The 21,181-nt window shown below is 44.4% G+C and overlaps 1 protein-coding gene across 5 annotated transcripts in view; it reads left to right on the top strand.

Annotated features, from left to right (window-relative positions):
* The window catches only part of BPTF (bromodomain PHD finger transcription factor), a 111,768-nt gene that overhangs the window by 13,231 nt on the left and 77,356 nt on the right, over nucleotides 1–21,181 (top strand). For 3 of the 5 annotated variants that reach the window (XM_040989525.1, XM_040989526.1, XM_040989528.1), the window contains exons 2-4: nucleotides 1,745–2,567; nucleotides 13,017–13,240; nucleotides 15,844–16,047. In XM_040989525.1, the coding sequence (XP_040845459.1) occupies nucleotides 1,745–2,567; nucleotides 13,017–13,240; nucleotides 15,844–16,047 (1,251 nt within the window). Of the gene's footprint in view, nucleotides 1–1,744; nucleotides 2,568–13,016; nucleotides 13,241–15,843; nucleotides 16,048–16,583; nucleotides 16,773–21,181 lie in introns of all 5 variants that reach the window. The other 2 variants (XM_040989524.1, XM_040989527.1) reach the window with 1 other exon arrangement.

Below are 21,181 nucleotides of genomic sequence, written 5' to 3'. Positions count from 1 at the left end.
AGCTCTTTGCCTGTGATCTGGGAAAGCAGTAGAGGATGGTCCAAAGCCTTGGGACCCTGCACTTGTGTGGGAGATGTGAAAGAATTTCATGGCTTTGGATCAACTCAGCTCCTGCCGTTGCTGTCTCTTGGGGGGTGAACCAGTGAAGGTATGATCTTTGTCTCTTCTTTTCTCTATTAATCTGCCTTTCCAATAAACATAAATGAATCTTAAAAAAAAAAAATTCCAAGTGTCTGAGGTGGGTGGGTTGAGTTAGTTCCTTCAGCCATCACTGTTGCCTTCCATGCTGTGCCAGAAAGGTGATCGTGGCAGGAGCCGGAGCCGGAGCCAGGCTCTGAATGCAGGCACCCTCTGATGTGGGCGTTTTCATCACTCCGCCAGATGCTCCCTTCCGGCTTTTGAGGGACAGAGTCATGAACTCTTTGAAGATCCCTTAGTTTATGTGGATTTCTAAAGTGTTTTGCACCAAAATAAAGTTAACTGGGGATGAGATTTGGCCTAGTGCTGGCCACATCCCACATGAGAGCACTTGGATTTGAATTTCATCTGCCTTCGCTTTTTCAGTTTCCTGCTGACAGGCATGTGGTGAGTTTGCAGGTGATGGCTTCCATAGCTGGGCACCTGCTGCCATGAGGGAACTCAGGATTGGGTTCCTGGTTTCTGCTTGACCCATCCTTGCAGTGATTCATTTACATACACATATGCACATGCCTGATCATTGTCTCAAGTTGTGGAACAAATTGTGCCTGAAAGTTATTTAACTGGCCATTAATAGAATCTTGTTTGCTTCCTAGATGAGACACTCTTGCTTTCCTTTTGTTGCAACTTCTGTTCTCCTTCACCCTCTTGCTTTCCTTTGTTTCTGCTTTGAGCTGAGGAACTCCCTGAAAAGCACTTCGGCTGAGACAAGGGTTGTCTGGGGACCTTTGTCTCTGTGGACAGGCCTCTCTTGAGTTGCAGTTGTCACGAGCTGTGGCTCCTGAGCTGCTTATCTTACCCATAGAATTTTTTCTTCATATTGTCAGATGTTTCACAAATCTTTCACTTTTCTTTTTTAAAGATAAACCAGCTAATCTCTAGGTAATTGAGTTGATTATAATTTAGATTTTGAAAAGAGACTCTTTCTTTCCCTCTCTCTCTCTCTCTTTCTTTCTTTCTTTCTTTCTCCACTTATTTATTTATTTATTTAATTTTATTGGAAAGGCAGATATACCAAGAGAAGGAGATACAGAGAGAAAGATCTTTCATCTGCTGGTTTACTCTCCAAGTGGTCGGAGCCAAGCCGATCTGTAGCCAGGAGCCAGGAGCTTGTTTGGGCTCTCCCATGTGGGTGTAACATCCCAAGGCTTTGGGCCGTCCTTTGCTGCTTTACGAGGACACAAGCAGGAAGCTGGATGGCAAGTGAAGCAGCCAGTATACAAACTGGCACCCATTTGGGATCCTGGCAGATGCATGGCGAGAATTTAGCTATTATGTTATCTTGGTGGGGCCTACAGTTCAGATTTTTTATAAACTTCCTTGGAATCTATTGGGAAACTTGAAATGTAAGTTTTTTGTACATGTTAAAATTGAAGATAAATCACCTCTTGGTATTATTGTAACTTGAGAATTTATTTATAGTGATTGATAGAAGTGTACTTATCTGTATTTTGAGGTACATGTTGAGTTGAAAGAAACTAGAGAATCCTTGATGGGAAGGATCCAATGCAGTGACTGATTTATAATACCATTTCTTCATTTGCAGGTAGGCGGAAACCAAGAGCACATCGGCCTCGTTCTCCAATACTGGAAGAAAAAGATATCCCACCCCTTGAATTTCCCAAGTCCTCTGAGGATTTAATGGTGCCTAATGAGCATATAATGAATGTCATTGCCATTTACGAGGTACTGCGGAACTTTGGCACTGTTTTAAGATTGTCTCCTTTTCGCTTTGAGGACTTCTGTGCAGCTCTGGTGAGCCAGGAGCAGTGCACGCTCATGGCCGAGATGCACGTTGTGCTTCTGAAAGCAGTCCTGCGCGAAGAAGACACTTCCAATACTACCTTTGGCCCTGCTGACCTGAAAGATAGTGTGAATTCCACACTGTATTTCATAGACGGGATGACGTGGCCCGAGGTGCTGCGGGTGTACTGTGAGAGCGACAAGGAGTACCATCACGTGCTTCCTTACCAGGAGGTGGAGGACTATCCCTATGGACCCGTGGAGAACAAAATCAAAGTCCTGCAGTTTCTGGTCGATCAGTTTCTTACGACAAATATTGCTCGGGAGGAGTTGATGTCGGAAGGAGTGATCCAGTACGATGACCACTGTAGGGTTTGTCACAAACTTGGGGATTTACTTTGCTGTGAGACGTGTTCGGCAGTGTATCATTTGGAATGTGTGAAGCCGCCTCTGGAGGAGGTGCCAGAGGACGAGTGGCAGTGTGAAGTCTGTGTAGCACACAAGGTGCCTGGTGTGACTGACTGTGTTGCTGAAATCCAAAAAAATAAGCCGTACATTCGACATGAGCCCATCGGATATGACCGAAGCCGGAGGAAATACTGGTTCTTAAATCGGAGACTCATAATGTAAGTAAATCTGGTCTGAATGTTTTTGTATGTTTTCAGTGAAGCCCATTCTCTTCATGGTTGATGTTGCTGTGCTGTTGAGGTCAAATAAGCTGCGCTAGTGGTGAGTGGTGGGAACTCTGGCTTGAAGGGTAGGTGTATTGGGACTGCTTTTCAGAATGTAAAGGACGGGTGTGTGAAAGCAGCCAGGTGCACGCGAGTTGCTTGGTGCCTACGATAGGAAGGTAGAACATTGCTAAGTGGCGAATTCCCAGAGCACCCACCCTAGGTCATACACACTCCAGTTCCTTTTCTTTATTTTCTCTCTTAGTTTTGCCATCAAGCATGTTCAGTGAAGCATCAAGGAGGCTGCCTTTAAAAAAAAGAGAGAGAGAAAAAAAAAAAAAAGAAAGCAGGTTTCTAAGTATCAGTCAGTGTACCATTATTGTTGCAATCTTATACGAGAGAATCCCAGCAGACCTCAGGGTCGTTGTGTGAATGGTTTCAAGAAGCTCTGCTGGTCCGGGCAGTGGCAGGGTCAGGGGGATAGCGTGGGAAAACACAGGGCTTACCTGACGAGGCACAGCTGAGAACTGTGCTTCCGGGGTCTCACGTCTTCAGAGCTGCCTTCCAGACCTTAGGATTGGATCAGATCAGAAGAGCGTCAGAGCAGCTGTGAACGAAGATCCACATTTCAGCGGCATTTATTTTGAAAAGGGAGATTTACGGAGACATGGAAAGCCAGAGAGAAAGAGCCTCCATCCACTGGTTCACTCCCCAAATGGTCACAATGTCTGGAACTGAGCCTGGAGCCAGGAGTTTCTTCTGGGTGTCCCATAGAGGTGCAGGGTCCCTGGGACCTAGGCCATCTTCTACTGCCTTCCCAGGCCGTGAGCAGGAGCTGGGAGGGAAGTGGAGCAGCTGGGGCAGGAGCCAGCACCCATGTAGGATGCCAGTGCTTGAAGGTGGAGAATTAACCAACTGATCAATCAGTCCAGCCCTTGGTTCTTGATTCTTTGTGTAGGAGTGGTTTGGACTGAGCTGTAAGTTTATGGATTTTTCTCTGTCTCTGAAAGTTTTTTAAAAAGATTTTTAAATTTTTATTGAAAAGTTAGATATACAGAGAGGAGGAGAGACATAGAGGAAGATCTTCCATCTGTTGATTCACTCCCTAACTGGCCACAGTGCCCAGAGCTGCGCTAGTCCGAAGCCATAGCTTGGAGCCTCGTCCAGGTCTTCCATGTGGGAGCAGGATTCCATGACTTTGGTCTGTCCTCGACTGCTTTCTCAGGCCACAAGCAGGGAACTGGATGGGAAGCGGCACCACCAGGATTAGAACTGGTGCCCAAATGGGATCCCAGCACATTGAAGGCGAGGACTTTAGAACTGTTTGGCTACGGCACCGGGCCCTGAAAGTTTTGATGTTATGAGCTATTGTTTGCATCCATTGAATATTTGTGGTATACACTTTGTTTTGTTTTCTTTTTTTTTTTTTTAAGATTTATTTATATATGGAGACGGGGTGAGACAGAAATATATTCCATCTGATGATTCACTTCCCAAGTGACTGCAAAGGCCAGTGCTGCACCGATTTGAAGCCAGGAACTTCCTCCAGGTCTCCCACATGGGCGCAGGGTCCCAAGGCTTTGGGCCATCTTTGACTGCTTTCCCAGGCCACAAGCAGGGAGCTGGAAGGGAAGATGGGAAGCGGGGCTGCTGGAATTAGAACTGGTGCCCACATGGGATCCCAGGTGCATTCAAAGAGAGGACTTTAGCTGCTAGACCGTAGCACTAGGCCCCTGTTTTCAATTTTTCTTTAAGGTTTATTTATTTGAAAGATTTGTAGAGACCAGAGTCAGGGGAGTTAGAGGGCAACGGTCCCAGCAAAAGAGGAATGTCTTCCATCTGTTAGTTCACTCTTCAAATGACTGCAACAGGTGGGGTGGATTGGTTGAAAGGCAGGAGCTGGAATCTTTTTCTGGATCTCCTACATTGATGCAGGGACCCACGCACGTGGGCCATGTTGCTGTTTTCCCACGGGCATTTGCAGGGAGCTAGTGCGCCTTGTGGAGCTGCAGTTGGAAGCCCTGAGCAAGTGGGTGTGCTTTACCAGATCCGAGTTTCCCTGTGTGACTGTGGAATCCCTGATGTCAGTCTCTGGCTCTTTTATGTAGAACTAGTTGTGGGAGGCAGAGAGCTGTTCTCGTGTCCCTCTTGGAGGTTTTGGTGTAGCTGCTGGCCTTCCTGGGCCTAGGTGGTGGCAGTAACTGCGCTTGGACCTCAGCGTCTGTATGGCACCTTTGTTCACAGTGCAGCCTCTGTGCTCTCGTTTTCATTTCCTCTCGAGACTAAACCTTCAGTGTTGTGCGGTGTGAGGGGGAGAGCTGGGACCTGCTGCTCCTGTCAGTGCCTTCTGGGCTGCTTCTCAGCTTCCTCCTCTTGGCTTGAAATTGGACATTCTGGGCCCTGCCAAGGCAGTGAGCACTAGGCCATCTGCTGCTCCTGAGTTCAGAAAAAAATTTTTTTTTGCTTCCTATTTTCTGTTATAAGCTTATGTCTTTTTTTTTTTTTTAAGATTTATTTATTTTTGGGCCCGGCACTATAGCGTAATGGTTAAGGTTCTCACCTTCAACGCACCAGGATCCCATATGGCCGCCGGCTTTAATCCCAGCAGCTCCACTTCCCATCCAACTCCCTGCTTATGTCCTGGGAAAGCAGTTAAAGACGGCCCAAAGCCTTCGGACCCTGTAACCGTGGGGGAGACCCGGAAAGAAAAAAAAACATTAAAAAAAAAAAAGATTTATTTTTATTGGAAAGGTGGATATACAGAGAGGAGGAGAGACAGAAAGAACTTCTGTCCGATGATTCACTCCCCAAGTGGCACAACAGTCAGTTCTGTGCCATTCTGAAGCCAGGAACTTCTTACCGGGTCTCCCACGCGGGTGCAGGGTCCCAAGGCGTTGGGCGGTGCTCAACTGCTTTTCCAGGCCACAAGCAGGGAGCTGAATGGGAAGTGGAGCTGCTGGGATTAGAACTGGCAGCCATATGGGATCCCGGCGTGTAAGGCAAGGCAAGGACTTTAAACACTACACTATCGCGCAGGGCCCTGTGTTCTTTTATCTTTAAAAATACTTCTTTAACATAGTTTTACGAGACTTTCACAACAGAACAAAATTATATCTGTCACCTTAACCCACAAGCTGATGTGTAAAACTGTTAAGTCTTATGTATTTTATGTCTTATCAGTTATTTTAAGAAATATGTGTATTTTATTTTTTCCCACTAATTTCTCAAATACCTGCTCATGGTGTTCATTGTGCCACATTTTTAATGTTTCCAAGTGCGGGTGAGATAAATGTAAGGGCATTTGGCTTGACCTTTAACAAGGTGTTTAATGCGTTGTGGGCAACAGCAGCCTGTCCCAGAACCTGGAGCTTATAGTCCCCGGAGACACTGAGCACTGAACAGGCCGACCCCCTGCAATCTGAGTCATCAGGAGTGCTGTGAACAAATTAGAAGTTAAAATTCAGCCGTGTTCCTGCTCTCTGCTTGTCAGGGCTATCCTTCCTAATTCGGGCTTTTCTCGGCCTTTTGGCTGCTCCTTCTCGCTGCCTCTGTCCTTCCCCTGTTGCTCCTTAGGCTGGAGAGACCACAGGGGCTTTGCCCATGCACAGATATACCTTGGCATCTTTCAGGCACAGTACACAGTAGACAGTGTTCTGGGCCTTCGGGTTTAAGATGCTCAGGTAGGACTTGTCAGCAGTGGTTTAGTGATCATAGCCAGTGGCAACATGTGTTGAACACGTAGAGCATGCCTCACAGTGTCCTGAGTGGTTTGTGTGCTTTTTTGGGGCAGTCTTTTCAGCCCAATAAGAGAGGAACTGCTTTGTCTGTATTTTGTAGATAGACTAAAGCTTAGCAAGGAAAGATTAGAACCGGCACCCATATTGGGATCCCAGCGCGTTCAAGAGGAGGACTTTAGCCTCTAGGCCATTGCACCAGGCCCTGTCTGGAATATTTTAAGAATAGTAGTCTCGGGCACGATGGCACAGTGGTTAAGGTCCTCGCCTTGCACGCCCGGGATCCCATATGGGCACCGGTTCTAATCCCAGTGGCCCCACTTCCCATCCAGCTCCCTGCCTGTGGCCTGGGAAAGCATTCTAGGACGGCCCAAGGCTTTGGGACCCTGCACCCGCGTGGGAGACCCGCAAGAGGCTCCTGGCTTCAGATCGGCATAGCATCGGCCGTTGCGCTCACTTGGGGAGTGAATCATCGGACAGAAGATCTTCCTCTCTGTCTCTCCTCTCTGTATATCCGCCTTTCCGGAAAAAAAAAAAAAAAAGAATAGTAGTCTCCAAACTGTCATCTTGAAAAGAGTGGAGCTTGCATTGGCTTAGCTGTTAAAATCAGAGCCTGTAATTGGATGAGATTCTGAAGTGGTTTTTATGAAGTCTGTACTGTATACTTCTGAGATCTTAAAAAAATTTAAAATAAAGGCATTTTAAGATGAATTAAATTGGCATTCTACAAAAGTTCTGGTTCCTAACATACTTATACCTTATATAAAGCTACACTGAGGAAAGTTTGCTTCAAAGTCTACACTACTTGTGACTGAAAGAACTGGATGTTAATTTTTCTAAGCACTGTAGAAATTTTGAGGCACAGTATTGATTAAATAAAATAGTGTATTTCTAAGCTATATGAATTCTTTGGTATGCTTAAAAATACAATTACTTAGCTGGACAGTAGCCAGTTTAACAGGCTGATTTTTTTTTTTTAAAGATTTATTTTTATTATCTTTTTTTTATTGGAAAGGCAGATATACAGAGAGCAGAGACAGAGGGGAAGATCTTCCATCTGATGATTCACTCCCCAAGTGAGCGTAACGGTCGATGCTATGCCGATCCGAAGCCAGGAGCCTCTTGCGGGTCTCCCACGCGGGTGCAGGGTCCCAAAGCTTTGGGCTGTCCTCGACTGCTTTTCCAGGCCACAGGCAGGGAGCTGGAAGGGAAGCGGGGCTGCCGGGATTAGAACCGGTGCCCATATGGGATCCCAGGCGTGCAAGGCGAGGACCTTAACCACTGCGCCACTGCGCCGGGCCCAACAGGCTGATCTTATACCTGCAAGCAAGGGTGTCCCATGCAAGCACCGGTTCTTATCCTGGCCGGTCCACTTCGATGCGGCTCTCTGCTTATACCCTGGGAAAGCAGTAGAGGATAGCCTAGGTTCTTGAGCCCCTGCATACAGGTTGGAGACTCAGAAGTTCCTGGTTCCTGGCTCAACTCCAGCCATTGCGGCTACTTCGGAAATGAACCAGCAGATGAAAGATCTTTCTCTCTGTCTTTCCTCTCTGTAAGTCTCCCTTTCACATAAAAATAGATGTTTTTATAAATGCAATTGCTTGAATTTGTTTTAGGAGCTCTAATTGTACACCTCACATTGCCTTTCTTGGTGCAGAGGTGTGAAAAGTAAGGACTGCCCCCATGCCGCTGTGTTAATTTTGATCATTTCCTATGTAGAGTGGGAAATTGTAAACATTCTATTGATAATTAGCTATTTTGTGTTGATGTTTCTAGTACATCTGGATGATTTTACATCTTTTGTGAAATTTAGGTTACAATGTTTTATTCTCCTATGGTGCTTTCTTTGTGGATTCCTGGTGAAATTTTTTTTAAAGATTTATTTATTGTAAAGTCAGATTTACAGAGAGAAGGATAGAGACAGATACTCGACTGCTTTCCCAAGCCATAAGCAGGGAGCTGAAAGGGAAGTAGAGCAGCCAGTGTATGAACTGGTGCCCATATGGGATCCTGGCCCATGCAAGGTGAGGATGTGAGCCACTAGGCTATCGCGCAGACCCCTGGTGAGTTTTAAAGCCAGGGCAACTGCTCTGGCAGTTTCTGCTGGTCAGGAGGCTTGCTCATGCTTCCCCTGCAAGCCTAGGAAGGGGAGGGATCCATCTCAGATGCTGTAACCCTGGGGGTGGGGGCCGTGAGCCTCGCCAGTTTGTCGGCCTGCAATTTTGAAGTGTAATATTCGCGGCTTATACATGTTCAACTTTTGCATTGTGAATTTTATCTGATAAGAATTGTAAACTGTTATTTGCATAGGTTAGTGAAGATATATGAAAGAAAGATTCTTGTACACATATTTATAGTCCACCTGAGGAGCCAAGCTAGCAAAAGATTCAGCAACTTAGAAATCAGCAGTAATCCAGTGTGTAAGCAGATTACAGAGGATTTTTTTAAAGAGTAGTGTTGATGTTGATTGTAGATTTGTTTTGAGATTAGTAAAATATAAATTGCAGATTGATTAGCAGATTCTTCAGTCCTTTTCCAGTCTGGATAAAATGATCTTGAATGGAGTACTTTAGAAGTGTTTTTTCCTCGAATGACCGAAGCTGTGCTTTTTTCCCCCCATCTTTTCTTTTTTCTTACTTAAAGATTTATTTTTTTCTGTTGGAAAGTTAGATTTACAGAGAAAAGGAGGCAGAAAGATCTTTACCTTCCATCTCACTCCCCAAACACTCACAATGACCAAAGCTGAGCCGATCCGAAGCCAGGAGCCAAGAGCCTCCTTTGAGTCTCTCACGCAGGCACAAGGGTCCCATTGCACTGAAACCATCTCTCACAGATTTCCCAGGCCACAGGCAGGGAGCTGGCTGGGAAGCCTGGTTGCCGGGATTAGAACTGGTGCTTATATGGGATCCCAGTGTATACAAGGCGAACACTTTAGCTGCTAGGCTACCGCTCGGGACCTTTTTAATCCTTTTAAACACCTGCTCACCACTGAATTGATTTCTCTCTAGGTTCAGTGTCCCTATCATGATACAAGTCAGTATCGTCTCGATTAGATTGGTTTAGTAACCTTTAAACTGATCTGTAGGTAACCCCTTGACTCTGACCCTCTAATTCTGTTCTCTGCTCTGTAGCAGGATACCTTTTAAATGGCAGTTTTGGGGTTGACATTTGGCACAGTAGTTAAGATGCCCCCTCAGATGCCAGCATCTCCTATCTATCTGAGTGCCTACATTCAAATCTGTTTCGATTGTTTTGCCAGCTTCCTGCTCATGTGCACCTGGGAAGCAGCAGGTGATGATTCAGGGCCTGTTTGGTCCCTTCCACCTACAAGGGAGACCCGGGTTGAGTTCCAGATTCTTGGTTTTGATCTGAACCTGTTGTAGGCATTTGGGGGAAGATAAGATAGAAATCAGATATCTCTCTGGGCCCCGCACGATGACCTAGAGGCTAAAGTTCTCGGCTTGAATGTGCCAGGATCCCAATATGGGCACCAGTTCTAATCCCGGCAGCTCCACTTCCCATCTAGCTCCCTGCTTGTGGCCTGGGAAGGCAGTCGAGGATGGCCCAAAGCCTTGGGACCCTGCACCCGCATGGGAGACCTGGAGGAAGTTTCTGGCTCCTGGCTTCGGATCGGCACAGCACTGGCTGTTTTGGTCACTTGGGGAGTGAATCATCGGATGGAAGATCTTCTCTGTATATCTGACTTTGTAATAAAAATAAATAAATCTTAAAAAAAAGATCTCTCTCTGTATGTCTTTCTCTTTTAAATGAAAATATATAAATGAAAAATAAATTTATTGGAAAGTCAGATGAACTGGGAGAGAGACAGAAAGGAAGATCTTCCGTCTGGTGATTTGCTCCCCCTGGCCGCAGTGGCTGGAGTTGACCCAATCCAAAGCCAGGTGCCAGGAGCTTCTTCCGGATCTCCCACACGGGTGCAGGGTCCCAAGGCTTTGGACTGTCCTCGACTGCTTTCCCAGGCCACAAGCAGGAAGCTGGATGGGAAGTGGAGCAGCTGGGACACACACAGGCACCCATATGGTATTCCAGTGCATGCAATGTGAGGTCTTTAGCCACTAGACCACCACGCCGGGCTCAAGAAATATTTTCTATCCTCTGCATCACTCCCCTGATGCTCAGAGCAGCCAAGGCTGGACCACACTGAAGGCAGGAGTCAGAAATTTCAGTTGGGTACCATTAAGAAATCATTCAACATCTTTGTAACAGGGAATTCTTAAGACTTTAGAAATAAAGACCTGTGGGCCAGTACTGAGAGAGAGAAAGTTGCCATCCTGTGGTTCACTCCCAATATGACTGCAATGACCAGAACTGGGAAGGTTGAAAGCCAGGATCCAGGAGGTTATTCAGGGTGTCCCACATGGATACAGGAGCCCAAGCTCATAGGCCGTCCTCTGCCACTCCCCTGGATGGCATTATCAAGGAGTTGGATTCAAAGTGAGGCAGTTGGGACTTGTTCTGGCACCACAGATGGTGACTTTACCTGCCATGCCACAGTGCTGACCCCCAGGCGACAGTGTTTGAACTCACATAAAACATTATTTTGGGCACCTGCATCCTGCTCTGGAGTACCTAAGTTTGAATCCCAGCTCCAGCTTTTTAAAAATTTTAGTAAGATTCATTCATTTTTGTTTGAAAGTCAGTTTTACAGCTTGAAGAAGCGACAAAGATGTTCCATTTGCTGATTCACTCCCCAAATCGCCCGACTTGGCTTATCAGGAGCCAGGAGTACCTCCTGGTTCCCCATGTTGGGTGCACAGTCCCAAGGCTTTGGACCATCCTCCACTGCTTTCCCCCAAGCACGGAACTAGATGGGAAGTGTGGCAGGTGACACAAACTGTTGCTCTTGTGGGAAGCTGGCACTTGTATGCAGAGAAACAGTCAGTGGAACCATGGTGCAGGGCCCAGCAGCTCCAGCTCTTTGACTTCCTGCTAATGTAGACCCTTACATGGAAGGTGTCAACTGATTTCTGGCTCCTGGCCCAGCTCTGTCCCTTAGCAACATTTGGGAAGAGGATCAGCAAATGGATACTCTCTCTCAGTCTCTCTGCCTCTCAAATAAATAGAAATGGGAAAAAATTTTTGATGTTCAAATTATTTATTCTTTAAAATGTTAATTGATGAGTGATACTCGGATTCTGGTACATTTTCCTGAGTATACTGAGTAACAATCTAATGGATCACTAATGATGTGTTCTGGCACTGTATTGGAATGATTTTTCATTTTCTTCTAAGTCTTACTGTGGTCCTGCAGCAGATACTGCTGTGTCCTCATTTACAATGCAAGTGAAGTTACGAGAATGACTCAGAAACCTCAAGAGGTCAGGTCTTCTCCAAGTCTACATATCTTGCAAGCAACAGAGTCCATTTTTAAAAAAGGTTTATTTGTTTTTATTGGCAAGTGAGATATACAGAAAAGAGGAGAAACAGAGAGGAAGATCTTCCGTCCACTGATTTGCTCCCCAAGTGGCTGCAATGGCCAGAGCTGATCAGATGTCAGGAGGCAGGAGCTTCTTCCAGGTTTCCCACATGGGTGCAGAGACCCAAGGCTTGGGCCATCCTCGACTGCTAAAAGATTTATTTTTATTTGAAAACCAGATTTTACAGAGCAGAAATAGAGAGAAGGTCTTCCACCCACTGGTTCACTCCCCAAATGGCCACGTGGCTGAGCTGATCCAAAGCCAGGGGCTTCTTCTGGGTATCCTATGTTGAATGCAGAGTCACAAAGTTTTGAACTACCCCCTGTTACTTTCCCAGGCGGTGAAGTGGGAGCTGGATCAGAATGGAGTGCCTGGGAAATGTTTCCATATGGAAAGATGGTGTCTCAGGGCAGAGCATTAACATGCTGTGCCACCATTGACAGCTTCTATGTAAAAACCAGAGCTCTCAGAATCCTCATTTGGCCACTCAAGAAGCAGAAAGGTGCTTCTCCCTTTAAATAGGAGAGGAAATACCTTCTTTGTGTTTTTCTGAATATGGCCTAGACTTGAATTTGCCTTATTTTTATTAAGTTTGTGACCATCTCTGGTAAAGCCTCCAGGTACGTTAAGAGTGGATGGAACCTTAGGAAGAAGGTGCTCCTTATTGTCCAGGGTAAAGAAAGATGGTGACCTTATTGGTCGACTAAGGTAACAACTCGAAGGAGCAAACCTTAGCAAGGCATTTCTCTCATGTTGATGGGAGTATTTCCAAAACACGAAGAGAGCCTGCTTTGTTCCCGCCATTCCTGAACCCGGTGAGAGCAGTTCTGACGTGTCTGGGGGTTAAAATTCTGCTCACCCTGTTATTGCATCGCTTGGCATAAGGTGCATGGAGGTATAACGGATACGGCTCTTTGCTGACTCTGCATTCTGAAGTCGTCCCTTCTGTGTCACGATTTTAGATACCTTCTGTTGCTGCTCGCTAATACTGCTCTTCCCCACTACTACTGTGACATTATTTTATCCTCAGCGCTGTGGGCAAGGACAGAAAATAGTTGTTGCCTACATAAAATAAAAATAAATTAAGTGTAAGTAAAACCCACATATAATAAACTTTATTGCATGCACTGGGTTACATTTCAGTTTTGTTACTGGGTAGATGAAATTGTTAGCTATGTGGTGTTTTACCTAACATCTACAGTATTCCCCCCCCCCCCATTTTTTTTAAACAGAGAAGAAGATACAGAAAATGAAAATGAAAAGAAAATTTGGTACTACAGCACAAAGATTCAGCTTGCGGAATTACTTGACTGTCTAGACAAAGATTATTGGGAAGCAGAACTTTGTAAAATTCTAGAAGAAATGCGTGACGAGATCCATCGGCACATGGACATTACTGAAGACCTGACCAATAAGGCTCGGGGCGGTAACAAATCCTTTCTGGCGGCAGCTAACGGTGAGGGGGCATTTTATCATTTTCATTACATTTAAGATAAGGTCTTTGTTATGAAATCACTACAGACTTTAAAAATACTGAAAATTTAAGCATTTTTTTTACCTTAATTTTCTATATTTTATTTTCTGAGAGAACTATATAAGATATCCTGTTCTCTTTGAACTTACCCTTTCCCCCTTACTCCCTTTCTCCCTTCCTTCTTTATTAATGAAACTTTTAACTTTAGAATAGTTTTAGATTTATAGGAAAGTTGGAAAAACAGTCGAATGGCTTCCTCTATCCCCTACACCCATTTTCCCCTGTTACTATCTTACATTCCTCTGCGCCCTTTGTCACACTTATTATATTGTTAATGCAAGTTTTTTTGTTTTGTTTTCTTTATTTTTGACAATCTTTACATAGTTGATTAGGGCAGAAAAGGTCAAGGGTTGCAGGTAAGTGGGTAAACTATTCTTTCCACATTATTGGTTTTTTGTTTTGTTTTGTTTTCCCTGTGTCTGTGGTAAAGGGGGAGATAAGTGGAGAAGCCCCAGCCAGCCTCCAACCCATCCCAGGTCCCCCACGGGGTGGGGGGTGGGGGGGAAAATGGAGCTGGTGTTTTGTTCACAATCCTTTGTATTTACCTATTACTCTCTTTCTGATTCTTTTTTTTTTTTAAAGATTTATTTATTTTTTTTTATTGGAAAGGCGATATACAGAGAGGAGAGAAAGAGAGGAAGATCTTCCGTCCAATGATTCACTCCCCAAGTGAGCGCAATGGCTGATACTATGCCGATCCAAAGCCAGGAGCCTCTTGCGGGTCTCCCACGCGGGTGCAGGGTCCCAAAGCTTTGGGCCATCCTCGTCTGCTTTCCCGGGCCACAGGCAGGGAACTGGAAGGGAAGTGGGGCCGCTGGGATAGAACTGGCGCCCATATGGGATCCCGGGCATGCAAGGCGAGGACCTTAACCACTGCGCCACCGCGCCGGGCCCTCTTTCTGATTCTTGATCCCATCCATCCAGGACTTAACCGCTTGCCATTTAATCACCTTGTCTTCCTGTAGTGTCTACATTGCCGGGTTCTCAGCCTTTCCTTGGTTTGATGACCTTGACTGTTTTGAGAGCTATTGCTTGGGTGCTTTGTGGAATACCCTCAGTATGGGTTTTCTCATGTTTTTTTCACATGGTTAATATAGAGTTGGAAAGACCACAGTGGTGAAGTGCTGTTCTCATGTTAAGGGTCCTTTTGTCACTTGGTTGAAGTAGTATTTGTCAGGTTTCTCCCCTGTAAAGTCTGTCTCTCCTGCCCTTGCTGACACTGTGCTCTTGGAGGCAAGTCCAGGACAGTCCACACTTATGGGGAAGTTCTAAGCTGAAGCTCCGTACGTTTTTTGCCCAGGATATTTGTTTCCACTAACTGTTTCAGTCTTGTTTCTTTTTAGTATAGATTGTGTATTTTGTTTGTTGGTCAGCTCTGCTTCTCTCTGGCTCTGGAAATACAGAGTGATCTTCCCTATGTTGATTTAATTCCCAAAGCCCGCAATGGCTTGGGATGGATTGGGTTGAGAACCAGGAGTCAGGAGTTTCATCTGTGTCTCTCATGTCAGTACAAGAGCCCAAGTATGTGGGTATGTATTGCTTTCCCAGATGAATTGGCAGGAGCTGGGTTGGAAGTGGAGCGGCTGGAACTGAAACCAGTGCCCAGATGTTGCAAGCCATGACTTAACCCAAAACACCACAATATCTTCCCCCCAACCACTTTTTAAAGTGAAATGCATGATAATTTTTTTTTTAAGTTTAAGTAGTCTTAAGGAGCTTAGATTGAAGGCTGTTTCCTTCCCAAGCCCCCATCTTACCTTCCTTTTCCCAGAAGCAATCTGATAGCTTAAACACACACATACTTATGATCCAGCTCCGTGGTGATGTACCTGGGAAAGCAGCAGAGGATGGCTCAAGTCCTTGCCCCTATACCAATGTGTTCGACCCAAAAGAAGCTCCTGACTACTGGTCACTTCAGCTCCAGCTGTTGTAGCCATTTTGGAAGTGAACCAGCGGATCAAAGAGTTCTCTTTCTCTGCTTCTCTATAATTATGCCTTTCAAATAAAAATAAATCTTTAATAAAAAGAAGTTTATTTTCATATACCTGAATGACAGAGCTCAAGAGAGAAAGAGAAATCAAGCTTCCACTTGTTGATTTCACTTTCCAAATGTCCATATTCAGGGCTGGGCCAGCTGGAGTCAGGAACCTAGAAATTTGCCCAGGTCTCTCTCCCATTTGGTTGGCAAAGACTCAAGCACTTACGGCCTCCCAGGGTGCGCTTTGGTAGAAGTTGGGTAATTGCTTCTCGGCCTTTTGGCTAAGGTCAAGTGTAGTAGAAGTTGGGTAAGAAGTTCAATAGTGAGAAGTTGAAGCATGCACTCTGCTAGGAGCTGTAACTTCCCCAGATGCTGTCCTAGCCACTGTGTCCAATGGTTGCCGCTTGTTCGTCATTGTGATTCTTATTTTATAATTCAATCTAATACTTTCAAAATCTAAGTTTTTGTCTTTAATACTTTATAGAAACTCTGAACTGGCATTTGTATTGTTTATATATTTGATTATTTTTATTTGTTTTTATTGTAGAAGAAATTTTGGAATCCATAAGAGCCAAAAAGGGAGAAGTTGATGATGATAAAAGCCCAGAAGATATCGACAAAGACAAGAATGAGACTGAGAACAGTAATTGTAAAGATGCTGAGAAAAGCAAAGAGGAGGTTGACGACCAGTCCCTTGACAAAGACAGTGACAGCAAGATGCCTGATGCTCCTGAGCCAGGAAAATCTGAGGGTAACCACATTACTTGGTTAAAAAGCAATACTTTCCCAGTGTTATTAATGAAACCTCCACTTGCAAAGTGAAAAGGAAAATTATTACTGCAAACAACTACTTAATGTTACATTCCTAAGGAGATTAGGATACCCTCCACTCCTATAACTTGCAAGACAATTGTGATGGATTCCATGTATTGGAGGATTTGTGATAATGTTTGACTCTAGTCACATTTCCTAAAAGGTTACCACTTCCCTATGGGATTTGTTGGTATAAAATTTGTTTTTATTCCAGAGTATCTACTTTTGAATGTGTTAAAATATGTTATTTTTATATTAATTTCTTAAACATTCTAATGTAAGAAATATTTTCAAAAAAATACTCTGATTGCCTATTGGGAAAGTATCTCAGAATTGAATTGCTTTAAAATGGCCATCAGATGGAAGCAGGATTTCTAGTAATTACGCATTTTTAATAGTTGATTGTATGTGGCCATTTGCCCTCAAGCAACTTTAAAGAATATTTTTAAAGTTTTGTTGTGCATTTTACTGTAGAGCCAACAGAAGGTGGGGACAAAGTTAACTCTATGTCAGCAAACCTTGGCGACAGCACAGCAGCTGCTGCTTCTCAGGAGACTAGGCCCTGTGAAGGGAGGAGCCCCATGGCTTGTCTCTCAGAAACCCAGGATAGCAGCACCATGGCAGAGAAGAAGGCGGCATCCGAACTCCCCCAGGATGTGCCAGGTACAGAGGGCAGTGTACCGTGCCTCTGTGACGGGGGGGATCCTTCCCCCCCCACAGTCAGAGCTGAGTGTCACCTGCATCTTGCGAGTCCTTGTGTGTGCTCATTCGTGCTGCTCACTCACAGTGCCATCCCTGTTTGCTGAATGACCAGCTAACATGTGGGGTCTGATAACTGCTCTTGCAGTTAGTGCTTGAGACTCATAATCCTCCTGCTTTTTTTAAGCATCATCTCACCATTTTTGTTGAATGGATTTATTTATAGATTGTTTTACCATACCATAATGGCAGATGTTTTGATTTTAACTACTTACGTATTAATGGCTCAATGTTGAATGATTTGATCCTTCCAGTTCTGTATTTACTAACAAATTAATTTTATGTTTGCATGTGCTCATGTAGTTTTTACATTTCAAAATAACACTTTGGTAGAAAACCATCACATGTGTTCTTGTAAGGTGTTGTTTTTGACGTAAAATGTAAGTTAAACAGTACTTTCTTATTTTAAGCTTTTAAAAAGTAAAGTTATACTTAAAGTTAGTTGCATCACACTAAGAATGTTATTATGCCTTTCTTTTTGCCTTTCTTAGAAATGAAAAAGAACATGTGTTACAGGAGCTTATGTGTTTTTAAAAAAATACTGAGATGAGTAAAATAAGAAAATAAACTCTGATAACTCCTCTGAGCTTCTCTGTCCCCCAAGGATTATAGCTAATACCTGGTTGGAATTCCTTAAGGACCCTTTTCCTGTGTGTTTAAGAACATCACCGATTTCGTGCTTTCTTTACTTTTCCTTGTTCTGTTTTTTATGAGGAGGGAACTCTGGGGAGTTGGAAAGGAAACAGCCCAAAAACCTGGAAGCCCTTTCTTCCAGGAGTACCTGGGCTGTGAAGTTCATGTTCTTGAGGCTTCCAGGCTGCGTGTTTTTGGTTGGTCATGTGAGGTCTGATGAGAGCCGAGTACTGGTTGGCAGAGGCCTGGTGAATGGGGAGTACTGGCCTAACGGTAGGCTTCCTCCCTGTTGTGTATGTGGCCTTGAGAGGAAGCCAACCACAGTCAGCAGTCAGGCATGCATCGTAGGGAGACAGGACTGGTCAGGAAGAGGAAGCAGTCTGGAGTTGGCCACCTGAAGCAGTGATAAAGACACATTTTTAAAACCTTGAAAACAATGGCCATGACATTGAGGGCTGAGGTGGTGCTGGTATAATTATCCTCATCTGCTTGAGGGGCTGTCTGGGGGGACAGTGACCAAAGTTTTTTTTTTTTTGAAATGTAAGGCATGTAAGTAGAAACTAAATGGAAAGTTTGGTTAAGCCTTAACTGCTTTCTGAAAATTAGAGTCAGCTAGAAAATAGAAATGATAATTCCCTTTTTCTAAGATGTTCCGATAAACATAATCAGAGATGATTTTGGTGAGAGTCTTTCATTTGGATGGACTGGAGAAGCTCAGAGTTCTGTAATTCTGTGGCTAAATCTCTAGGTCCTGCCTAGTTGGAGAAGTTTATACTACTGAAACCTTCCCATAAGGCAAGGCTAAGAAATGGAAAGTAGCCCCACAGTACTATTTGCATACCTTTCATGTTTATTGCATTCGCAGTAGCATTCTTAGTAAATGCTTTAAAGAGTGCTCTTTGTCTGGACCGAGGCTGGGAGTGTCCTGGCAGTGCCTATATCCAGGATCAAAGAGGGCCTGACTTTGAATGCTGCCTCTGCTCCCAGTGGCAGGTTGGTGCTGAGGGACGTGGTGGTTGAGGCTCAAGTTCTTGGGCCCCTAGCACCTGTAAGGAGGACCTGAGTTAGTTTCCTGGGTTCTGACTTCAACCTGGCCCACCCTTGGCTATCTTGAGAGCCTTTTGAGGAGAGTGACCTGACAGATGGGAAGTCTGTTTTTTCTGCCTTCACATAGAAAGAAAATATTCTTTGTCCTTTTAGATTAATTAATTATATAAACCTCAGTCATACTGGTGGAATTGTAGATGATTTAGTTACTCTATTTTGTGAAAAAATATTTTCATGCTGATTGAAAGGCAGAGAGATAGAGATCTTGCATACATCAGCCCACTGCACAAATGGTCCACAATGGCCAAGATTGGACCAGGCTGATGTCTGGGTTTCCCGTGTGGGTGGCAGAGACTCAAGTCCTTGAGCCATTTTGTCCGCTGCTGCTGTAGCTGTATTTCCAGTATCTCAGATTGGACCAGATGCTGATACAGGTTGTGGGTGCCCCAAGCAGCAACTTAAGCTTCTGTGCCAAACGCTTGCCTATTTATTCTGTTTTTAAATTAAATCCAGTTGATTAACCTGTGCTTGGATTTTTGCGTACATATGGTTTTAAGTTGTATATTGACTAATTTAGTCATTCCTGAGATACATGCTCATTTGTTCTTTGAATGATTTGAGGGAGAAACCTTTATCCTAGCATCTGATTTGCAGATCTGTGGTAACTAATACACAGTGCAAAAAAAGTGTAATCTATGAGAACGAGGTGGACCTTTTTGGTTTGTTTACAGCCTTGGTGTCTACTCTTGAGGAGCAGTGCTTGCTAGTTACTGACTCCATTACCTAACAGACTGTTAACCCTGCAATTCTGAAGTAAACTGAAAGCATGCTGTTGTAAAAATTAAAAAGAAAGAAAGAAAGCAGGAGGGGTAGGGGAGCATGAGCAGTGTCACTGTGTTTCTCAAGCTAATAGGAAATACATGAAATTGGTTCACTTTTTATAAATACAATAATTTGAAGTATAAAAAGGAAAAGAATGCCAAGTGAATAATACATATAAGCCCTTGAGATTGTGCCTAACGCATACTACCTGCTCAGTACATACTGGGTGTAAATTGTCACTGCTATGTCCAATCAGTACTTTTGAAGAGAGAGGAAGTCTAGCAAGAAAAGAATAATAAAGTGAGTGAATTGAGTTATACATTTATGGATTCAGTGTTTGTTAATTAGCATAATCTTTTTAAAGTGCCTTTAAAAAAGATTACTTGTAAAGCAATGAAGGAAAGGGAAGGGGAAAGGAAATTGCTGATCTTTCTCTGCTGGCTCACTTTGTTAATGGCTGGAATGGGTGGGGCTGGGCCATCCTGAACCTAGGAATCTGAACTCTGTCCAGGTCTACCACGTGGCTGGCATGGCCGCTGTCTCCTGCTTTCTCAGGTATGTTTACAGGAAGCCGGATCAGAATCGAACCACCCGGAGCTAGTGCTGCAGTGTGGGGTGCCTGTTATGACTTCATCTTTGTGCCTCTGTCACCAACAGTGTGTTTATATGAGAATCTGGACACAGAATTTTAAGAAAGCTGGAATAGGAGCAGTAGCAATTGTCAGTTGCTGATACCTGAATGTGTTTGGAGTCACGGTGGGTCGTAGTTGGGTGACAGTGGGGCATGACTGAGGATGCTACACCTATAGTGGATTAAAATATAGCCATTTGTCATGGGTAGTTAACTTCATGACCACACTGGCTAGACTAAAATAAACTGAGAAGTCTGGAAACCTGGTATTCTCATACTTGTTCCCAAAGCTTGGAACATAATCTTATGACTTAGATTAAATTTATCTTCCTGGTTTAAATTTTTCATTTTTATTATCAGGAGATTTCTGTTTGAAAGGCAGAGTTAGAGTAAGGGAGAGAGGTATCTCCTATGTTTCTACTAATTCTCTCCCAAATGGCCACAACAGCCAGGCTGAGGCAGGTGTAGACAGGAGCCTGGAATTCGTTCCAGGTCTCGCACAAGGCTGGCTGGGTCCTAGGCGTTTGAACTGTCTTGTGCTGCTTTGCACAGCACGTTAGTAGGGAACAGGCGTGGAAGAGGAGGAGCAGCCAGGACTTGACACGTGCTCACACCAGTATTATTAATTTTTCTATTGGAAAGGGGGATATACAGAGAGAAGGAGATAGAGAGAGGAACATCTTCTGTCCACTGGTTCACTCCCCAGGTGACCACAACAGCCAGAGCTGAGCCGATCTGAAGCCAGGAGCTTCTTCTGGGTCTCCCACGCGGCTACAGGGTCCCAAGGTTTTGGGCCATCCTTGACTGCTTTCCCAGGTCACAGTCAGGGAGCTAGATGGGAAGTGTAGCAGTTGGGACACACACAGGCACCCATAATCGGATCCCAGCAGATATTAGGTCGGCTATTGTACTTGGTCATTTTTTTGTTTGTTTTGTTTGTTTGTTTTATGGAAACTAACAGCTTCCTGCTGATGCTCCTATTGGAAGGCAGGATGGCTCCAGTAACTGGATATCTGTTTCTATAGAAGACTTAGGGTGCTCCTGGCTTCTAGCCCTGGCCTGTTACTGGCATTTGGCAAGTAAACTGGTGAATGGGAGTACTCTTTCATTCTCTTTCTTTCAAAGAAAAATTAGAAAATAAAAAGTTTGAATGGAATCACAGACTTTGTACTCGTTTTTT

This window comes from Ochotona curzoniae, unplaced genomic scaffold (assembly GCF_017591425.1).
Source record: "Ochotona curzoniae isolate NIBS_2020 unplaced genomic scaffold, NIBS_Ocur_1.0 contig_523, whole genome shotgun sequence".
Classification (NCBI taxonomy): domain Eukaryota; kingdom Metazoa; phylum Chordata; class Mammalia; order Lagomorpha; family Ochotonidae; genus Ochotona; species Ochotona curzoniae.
This window is presented reverse-complemented; position numbering and strand designations above follow the sequence as displayed.